This window comes from Malurus melanocephalus, unplaced genomic scaffold (genome assembly GCF_030028575.1).
Source record: "Malurus melanocephalus ecotype Western Australia unplaced genomic scaffold, MMel_1.1 scaffold_525, whole genome shotgun sequence".
Classification (NCBI taxonomy): Eukaryota; Metazoa; Chordata; class Aves; order Passeriformes; family Maluridae; genus Malurus; species Malurus melanocephalus.
The window spans coordinates 244,922-254,148 of record NW_026623757.1 but is presented as its reverse complement, the minus strand read 5'-3'; the positions used below and the strand labels follow the sequence as shown (position 1 = coordinate 254,148).

At 51.7% G+C, this 9,227-nt stretch overlaps 1 protein-coding gene across 1 annotated transcript; it reads left to right on the top strand.

Moving 5' to 3' along the window:
* The first annotated feature begins 3,519 nt into the window (after nucleotides 1–3,519).
* TBX22 (T-box transcription factor 22) lies at nucleotides 3,520–8,750 on the top strand. The gene is made up of 8 exons (XM_057381748.1): nucleotides 3,520–3,655; nucleotides 3,753–3,876; nucleotides 4,165–4,266; nucleotides 4,474–4,648; nucleotides 4,842–5,006; nucleotides 5,157–5,221; nucleotides 5,302–5,387; nucleotides 8,072–8,750. Exons 1-8 carry the CDS (start codon nucleotides 3,520–3,522, stop codon nucleotides 8,665–8,667), a joined length of 1,449 nt encoding a protein of 482 aa, XP_057237731.1. The 3' UTR covers nucleotides 8,668–8,750.
* The last annotated feature ends 477 nt before the right edge of the window (nucleotides 8,751–9,227 follow it).

Here is a 9,227-nt window from a genome sequence, read left to right as displayed (position 1 = left end):
TCAGAGGCTGCAGGGCTGGAAACCAGGATTTTCCCAAATATTAAATGAATAAATATTTTCTTKCTAATGATCTGTGAAGCAGGGAATGAACAATTGTTGAGTTTATCCTGAAAAATCCTTGAATTTATCTGCTAGAACCAAAAATATCCCTGCACCAAATTTATAATTGCARCTTTGTATAAATCGATGATGGAGTGGAGATATAAAAGAGGCAAATGTTAGATGCATAATTGAGTTCAGGTGATATCAAAATATTACCTCTAAGCCACCAGGCAGGTTTGGTTTGTTTTGTTGTTGTTTTTCTTTTGTTTTAGTAAATGCAAAGCAAATCTTGACAAAATCGAGCACAGCTTGAACCCAACTCAATCTCCTAAAATCTGTCCCCAAAGTGGCCAGGCAAGGCGGTGTTTGGAGGTTACCTGAGTGCTTTCACACATTAATGGACAGTATTAAAAGATCATTTCCAAGTTAAGCAAACATTTCTGGCATATTGTCTAACCCTTGCTTTAAAATTAACTTCRTTATTCTGAACTTTATGCCAACTGATTATTTGCTGGACTCTCTGATGATGGTAATTCAGGACATTCCATCCCATAATTCCATAAAGACAATAAGATTACAAAGCCCAAGCAGGCTCTGAGTCAGCCTTTGACAGATTAAAGCTCTCCAAGTCCCCTGAAAACCCTTCTCTGACACATTAATTTGACCTAAACCCTCAAAATGTTCCTGATTATATCATCTCAATCGGGCTTGATTTTTGTTTTATTTTTCAGTGTAGGAAATTAAAAAGGCTCGGTTGATCCCCAGCCAAGTTCTTGAAATGTGTTGCAATGCTGAGGAAATCAAAGATTACTCGAAATACTTTTTAATAATATGTCATGTCAGCAGAGATAAAGGTTCACACTCAGTGCCCTCAGCTGGCTTCCATCAGTGCTGGCCACGACCTGCCAGTCACCTCGAAATCATGAGCTTATGCTCTTCTAATTATGAACATGTTCATCAAATTCGATTAATTTCTCTTTGTAAGAAGAATTAAATCTGTATAGGAGGGGCTGATCCTACCTGGGAGCAAGAGGTAACTCCAAATTCCCTTCCCCTGCCCTGTTCTCCATTCATTTCTTGCCACAAGGGATCACAGAACGCTTTGGGTTTGAAGGAACCCCATAGAATATCTAATTCCAACCCTCCTGCCATGAACCACTATCCTGWGGAGTGACATTGCAGAGGATGGAYRGTGGGATGGACATTGTCCTACAGAAGCATCTGCAGGAGCACCTGGATGTCCCTGTAGGAAACAAAACCACACCAGAGGCCACTGCAGATGGACATCCATGGAAAGATGGAATAACACAGGGCCAAGCCCATCCATAACTCAGATTACAACTTTCAGACTTTGGGAAGTTGGGATGCCAACTTTCTGCTCCCAAATCAGGCTGCAGRTATGGTCCACACCAGAGCTGGCACTGGAGGAAGGTCAGCAGCTGGAGAAGCTGGAGGCTCCCAACCTGATGTCCAGGCCGGATATTGAGCTTGGGCTTTTGGCAGCTGTATCTGCACCCATTCACTTCCTCCAAGGTTTATTCCCTGGTCAAATCCCTGTCCCGGTGATATATGGTAGGAACTTGGTGTGTGAATGTCTGCTAAAAATGTATAAATGGTTATAAATGCATATAAATGTCTATTGATATCCATGGTAATGCCCACCCTGAGCTGAGCAAGGAGCATCCATGGGATGGAGATTTGAGGGCAAGGATGTGAGTCTGGGGCATTTAAAATACACATTTGGGAACAAATACTGACACAGAGAAGCTGTGGCTGCCTTGTCCCWGGAAGKGTCCAAGGCCAGGCTGGACAGGGCTTGGAGCACCCTGGGACAGTGGGAGGTGACYCTGCCCACRGCAGGGGTGGGAATGGATGAGATTGGGAATGGATGAGATTGAAGGGGCCCTCCCCTCCCAAACCATTCCATGCTCTTCACAAAGACAACCTGCTGCCAGCCCAAAATTCAGGAATGAATGCACCAGAATACCCACTGTAACAAACAGAGCAAGAAATCCTGAAAWGTGAAACATTTGGATCTATCAAAGCTTCTGATGTATCAGAGCTTCCCAGCACCTGGAAGCAGGACATGGAATGCTGCACCCCTGTCCCAAAGTCTGTGGCATCTCTCCCCTCCTCAGTCTGCTTTCTCAGCTGGCCTGTGAATTTTATCCCTTTCCACATTTTTTTCCCGTTAAGGCTCATCTATCCCGGCTGACCTCCCCGCTGCAGGAAAGGCTGCGGGGCCAGAGGTGCACAGGGGACGGGGGGTGGACACCACCCCTGCTCAGCGGGGACAGCACYACTCCCCCCTCCCCAAAACCCGCCTGAGCCCCAGAATCCCCTTTGCTGCCTGCTCCGGGGACGGTTCTGGGTGGAAAATAAATCAGCGCGGGGGTTCCAGCCTGTGCAGGGCGGGGAGGTCCCCGGAGCGGGGGCGCAAACGCCGCGCAAATCCCGCGCAGCGCTTTCCCTGCGCACCTGAGGGGCCCGGGCAGAGCCCCCCGGCSCCGACCTTGCCCTGCCCGGCCGTGGAGGAGTTTCCCGGGACTGTCCAAATGGAAAACGGGGATTTCTGCCCCTAATTCAGCGCAGCTGCCGCGGGCGGCGGGGCCGCGCTTTGAAGCGGAGCCGGGGAGGGGGGGTGGCGGAGCGGGCGGGGCGGGTTTGCTGACTTAAAAAACACCCCAAAAACAACCAAACAAACAAAAAGCAAAGGAAAAACGGGAGACAATGCTGGAACCCCTGCCCGGCGCTGTCRCAGCTCAGGGGTGGCACCGTGACTGTCGTGTCGGAGGGGCCGCGTGTGACGGGCCCGCGGGGGCAGCCTGGCAGGAGCAGAGGCGGGGCACGACTCCCTTTTCTTGTATCCCCAATTTTCCCCTTTTTCTTCTACATTTTCTCTCTTTTATTTCTCTCCTCCTGCCTTTTTCTTTCTTTTTCCACCCTTTTCTCTCTTTTATTCTCTTTTATTTTTGTTAATCTTTTCCCTTTCTCTCTACTCCCCCCCTTTTTTTCTTTTTTTCTTTTTCCCTTTTGCGCTGGTTCTGGTTAAACGTTATTTGCACTTTTGTTGGGAAAGTGGCCCCTAGTGTGCAATTATGTCAAATTTCTTTGAGTTTTACAATTTAATGGAGAACAGTAACTCTTTTATTGATCCTAGACGGGGCCGGCTCCTCTTCCCCCTCTCCCCCCCACCCTTCTGGCTCTCCCCTCCCTCCCCCTCTCCCCCCTCCCGTTACTCCCATGAAATGTCACTCAATGTTTCTTATGCTCCCACCAGTTTCCAAAACAAACAGAGGAGGCTGCAGCCGTCTATTGACTCAGTTGGATGCAAGAGGATCTCGCCGTGGCCGCTGCCCCCCGACGGGAGCCGTGCGGCGGCCGGGCGAGGGGCGCTGGGTGCCGGCCGGGATGGAGCCGCCGCCGCCCGCCTGAGCCCCGCTGCCGCCCGGGGRGACCCCCGGCAGCCCGGGGAGGATGGCGCTCAGCTCCCGGGCTCACGCCTTCTCGGTGGAAGCCCTGGTGGGACGCTCGGCCAAGAGGAAGGTGCCGGAGGGTCGCGATGAGGAGCCCGGCCCCGGCTGCCGGCCGGCTCGCAGAGCCCCGGAGGCGGGTGGGTACCGGAGGGAGSCCGGTGCTGCGGGGAGCCAGGGCCGCCCCCTGCCCCGGCAGCCTCCCGAGCCGCCCCCTGCCCTTTGTGTTTCCCGCAGAGAAGCGGCCCAAGGCCGGTGCCGAGAGCCGGCAGGGAGGGGTGCAGGTGGAGCTGCAGGGCTCCGAGCTCTGGCGGAGGTTCCACGACATCGGCACCGAGATGATCATCACCAAGGCCGGCAGGTACCGGCCGCCCCCCCGCCGCCTCGCTAGGGCTTCGCTTTTCCCTTTTGGTTTTATTTTCTTCAATTTCTCTTTAATTCTTTTTTTGGGGGAGTGATGTTGTTTCTTGGGGGATTTGTTGTCTGGGARTTTTGTGTTCTGTTGGGATGTTTCACTCCGTTTGCCCCTTTTTTCGYTATTTTCGTTGAGTTCGATTTCCCTTCCTCCCGACGCCCGTTCGTAGTTCCGCAGYCCCTTTTCGCCCCGTGAGCGGCAGTTCTCCCTCAGCCGCTGTCCCTGTGCCCGCAGGAGGATGTTCCCGTCGGTCCGGGTCAAGGTGAAGGGGCTGGAGCCGCTGCAGCAATATTACATCGCCATCGACGTGGTGCCCGTGGACTCCAAAAGATACAGGTACGGGGGGGACAGGCGGGGACCCCCAGACCCACGCGGGACCCTTCCTGCGCTGCTGGCCGCCATCTGCGCCCTGTCGAGTGCCGTTTGTGTCACGGGGGTCGCACAGGGGTGCCGGGGGGCCGCACGCACCTATAGAATCCATAGGTGTGCGCGGGTGTGGGGGGCAGGCGGGGACGGGCTCCTGACGCRCCCGGGCCGGGCCAGGTACGTTTATCACAGCTCGCAGTGGATGGTGGCGGGGAACACGGACCATTCCTGCATCACCCCGCGCCTCTACATCCACCCCGACTCGCCCTGCTCGGGGGAGACGTGGATGAGGCAAATCATCAGCTTCGACCGCGTGAAGCTCACCAACAACGAGATGGACGACAAGGGGCACGTAGGTKTGGGGCAGGGCCGCCGGGGGGGCCGGGGAGGGGCAGAGCATCACCCCGGGATGTGGAACATCACCCGGGGGCAGCGCCCGATCCCCCCTGCCCCGGGGCTCAGGGCTGGGTCCCTCCTGAGCCTCGCCTCGGGTTTTCTTGGTGCCCTTCTCCCYCCGGGGGGCTCAGCCGCCTGTCCCCGCACAGATCATCCTGCAGTCCATGCACAAGTACAAGCCCCGCGTCCACGTTATCGCCCAAGATTCTCGCTTCGATCTAGCGCAGATCCAGTCTCTGCCGGCCGAGGGGGTGCAGACCTTCTCCTTCCAGGAGACCGAGTTCACCACCGTGACGGCCTACCAGAACCAGCAGGTAGCGGGAGCCGGGGGGATGGAGAGCCCCGTGGGGATGGAGAGCCCCGGGGGGATGGAGAGCCCCGGGGGGATGGAGAGCCCCGATGGCCGCGGCCGCCGGTCCCAGCCCGCCCCGCTGCCCAGCGGCCCCTTCCCTTCCCCTCTGCAGATCACGAAGCTGAAGATCGACAGAAACCCCTTCGCCAAAGGTTTTCGGGACCCCGGCAGGAACAGGTAAGGGTCGGGGCAGCCCCGCAGCCCGTTCCCCCGCTCGCCGGCCCCGCGGCTCCGTTCAACGCGCTCTCACCCCTCAGGGGGGTTCTGGACGGGCTCCTGGAGACCTACCCGTGGCGACCACCCCTCGCCCTGGACTTYAAGGCTTTCGGTGCGGACAGCCAGGGTGAGTAAATCGCGATCGCTGCCTCTCCCGGCCGCACGCCCGGGGCTCTCCGCGGGCTCCTCGGGAGGTTCAAACCGTCAAAGATGACGAGGAGAGTCCAGAAAACGAATGTCTGCCTTTTGGGGGAGTTAATTCCGCGTGGATTTGGACAAAACTCCTGTGAAAATCGATGCGAGAAGCCGGGAAGGATGAGGGCGCGGGCTGCTCCAGCCCCTGGCTGAAACCAGAGTTAGATGGACAGAAAAAAAATTCTGAGTGTGCAGGAGGCTAATTTGGAGTCGGGTTGTGCCGGCTTTGATCCTGTTGCACTAATTGTTTCCAACCGGGTTGGGAATATCAACTACAAACGTGGTAGTGGTGACCGCCCGTGTTTTCTGCAGCGGCGGCTTCTGCGCCGACAAATGCGTTATGCAACAGAAAATAAAATTATTTGGTATTTCGGATGCGGCAGCCCCACARAAATGCAGGGAAGAGGGGGAAATTTTCAGGGAAAATGCTCTCCTTCATCCTGGCAAGAGCAACCGATCCTTTACAGCCCTTCCCCAGAAAAACGGCTTCAGAAARTAGTATTTAAAAACCGATTATTCATAGCGCCGAAAGTAAAAAACGAACGGGCTCGTTTGCACACTGGAGCGCTCCAGGTTGCATTTAAAGTCGCGAATTTAACTCTCGTTTTTGTCAGGAACTCTTCAAAWTCTTGGGACACATCAAGTCACCCCTGTGTCTGCTGGGAAATGCTGCAAAAATCACAGCAAAAATTCAGGTTCTGAAGGCACAGAAATGAGGGCACAAAGATATCAGGCTCGGGAGAAATTGAGMGGTTTATCTTTTGTAAAGAGAACTAAAATKATTTTCATTAATTGTTAGTCGTGGTAGTAATTTTATTAGTATTATTAAGAGGGGTTTTATTGATTTTATTTTTAGAAAATATCTTATACAAAAAGCCCCCTTCGAACCCATTTGCTGGGGGAGAGGAGGTGGTGGCTGAGCTGCAGGAGGAAGGAAAAACAACAGCTGCAGTGTTAAAGATGCTAAAATATTATTGTACATGTGATAAAATATTAAAAATACCTGGGATTTTTAATTTTTTTTTTTCTCGTTTAATGTGTTTGGTATTTTTCTTCAGGRTGAGATTCCTGGATTGATATAAATATAACAAAATCTCCAATTCTATTCCACATAAAATATATTTCTGAAGAAATGTGGTAAAACTGAAATCCCAAAGCTCTAAAACCAGGAGACAAACTAAAAGAAATTGTGATCAACATGCTGAAAAAAGAATTGGCCATAAAATTTTTATTTTAAATATGGATAAAAAGGACAGAAAACATCTTCTCACTGATCTGCTACAACCCCATTCCCAAATTTGTTCTGGAATTTGGRCGATATTGTTGCTTAGTATACTGTGAAGCAGATACTGCCCCTGCTTTGCTCTGCTGTATTCAACCACGCAGGGATTCTGCCTCACACACAATTTTCAGCTCAATCCCATCATTTTCCATGGAGAACCTCAGGATACATCCATGGAGAGAGGACGGGATCCTGCCCTGCTGATGTCAGGACCGAAGCAGCCACTGACATCAGCACGGAAGGGTGAGACCTTCACACCACAAAACCTTCCCGGATCATTGTGACCAAGGGCTGACCTGTGAGAGGTTCTGCTTGTTGSGAGTTTGGAAATTAATTTGCACCACATCCAAAATTTTGTGCTTTTAAGGTTTGGTTTTTTTTTTAGGTTTGCTCTACCAGCAGATGTGGTTCAGTTTTACAGTTGATTTCAGGTCGTTGGTTGCCTGTAAAGTCAGATCAGTTCCCAGCCAGGCACTGTATTGCTTGGAATTGAATGTAAATCGTAGCACAAATTGATCCACCTTCCCTCACATCCTTTCCCAGTGATTTTGGTAAGAAATTAAAATAAAGGTGAGGGGRAAAACCCTCTGGAAGAATTTGGTAGTGAATGTGCAGCAGACATTTGGCTCTCCACAGGCGGGAGATGAAACCGGCATCTGTGTAGCACCAGGGCCGGCTGCTCCCGAGCACCATTCCCACCTCGGAGCAGCCATCCCATCCCTGCTTCRTTTTTACTCATTGGGGGTGCTTTTCTCCTGAATTCTGAAAGTGTTCATTCATCCCTTCCAGAAAGGAGGACGTTCACATGACATGTGAGTTCGAATTTCTGGAGACACCGATAGCATTCAGGGGTATGTTTCAAATTGCTTGTGAAGCCAAGTGAAATGAGTCAATTCCTGTGAGCAGGAAGGTGCAAAAAAATTCTCCATCAGGCTGAATATGCTTTTTTGTTCTTGTATCCGAGTGGAAAAAGCTGTCTGGAATTTGCATGAAAAATAGGGAACAGAAATAGCAATAGTGTGGGCATAGCAAGGGAAGGTTATCGGTTGTGCAGCCAGGTACAGATCCAGGTGTGTGTGGAGCTGGATTTACTACGATCCCAGTCCAAGGAATGGGATTACACGTGTGAATATTGTTCTTAGACAAATGCCAAGCAACAATAACAATTTATGGATAGATATTCCCATTTTCCAGGAGCTGGTCTTTGCAGCGAGTTCGTGCTTGGATGGACATCAGCAGCAGGGAGAGCTGGAGCGGGAGCAGGAGTCCTCCAAGGATGCTTGGCTGTGGACAACAGCTAGCCCAGCTTGGATGATTTTTATTTTCCTTTGCAGGTGGGAGCTCCAGCTCTTCTCCAGTGGCCTCCAGCGGTGGGACCCCCTCTCCTTTGAACCCCCTGCTCTCTCCATCGTGCTCCCCTCCCACGCTTCACCTGCCCGCGAGCAACTTGGCCGTGTCGTGCCCCGAGAGCTTCCTGCACCCCCTCAACGTGCCCCTCTACTACAAGATCTGCCCCACGAGCTTCTTGAGACAACAGGCRCTCCTCTTTCCGAGCCACGAAAAACTGGGAGCCACCAACCCACACCTTCTACCCCACTTCATGGTGGAGATGCCCAAGCTGTCTTCCCTGAAAAACGCCAAAGCCGAAGACTTAAACGCTCAGTGCCTACAAGCCCCCGGTTCTGCTGGTCAAATGCTGTATGGATTACATGCATCTGGAAACATTTTCCCATCAAGTCCCATTGCTCGGGAAGCACTTAATTGTTCTTTACATCCTCCATATGGCTTGTATGGTTATAACTTCTCCGTGCCATCCAGACTGATGAATGCAGCAGGCCATTTCAAAGTGAGTGACAGCATTCCGGCTGCTTTGAGGGACGGCAGATGCAATCACTYCAACTGGCACCCCACAATTAACCACTGCCTTTAGTGGGATCAGAGAATATTTCTAAACGTTGCTGTGTAAAGCAAGTCCTTCCTTCCTTCATACCCAGGGGCTTGTTAGTTATTGACTCTGAAATGCTGCATGGTACAGGAGTGGCATGGGCAGGCATTTAATCCTTTTTTTTTTGTGGGCAGAAACGTCGTGTTGTTGGGAGGGTGGAGGATCTGGGAGGGTGGAGGGTCTGAGATGAGGTGATACATTTTGATCATATTTATGTCACAGTTGTAGATTAAGAGCAAGCTCTCAGTCACCTTTTTACTATTTGCACTCTCAAGTGGGGGCGTAGACATCTGTATTTCTACAAATCTGTTTTCTCTCTCTCGCTTGCCTTTAGTTAGCGCAGAGCCCCGGGGAGCTGCTGCTCACCCTCTCCAGTTTTATCCTTAATTTCAAAGGGACTCTCCAAGACCTGGAGCTGGAAAAGGAGCCACATCTGGGCAAGCACTCGAGCTTGTTCTCAAGTTCCCTTGGCTCTAATGGGTCCTAATTAATGACATGAAAGTCCCTTGTTCTCCAGGACTCTTCCGTTATCAGGGTGAACATAA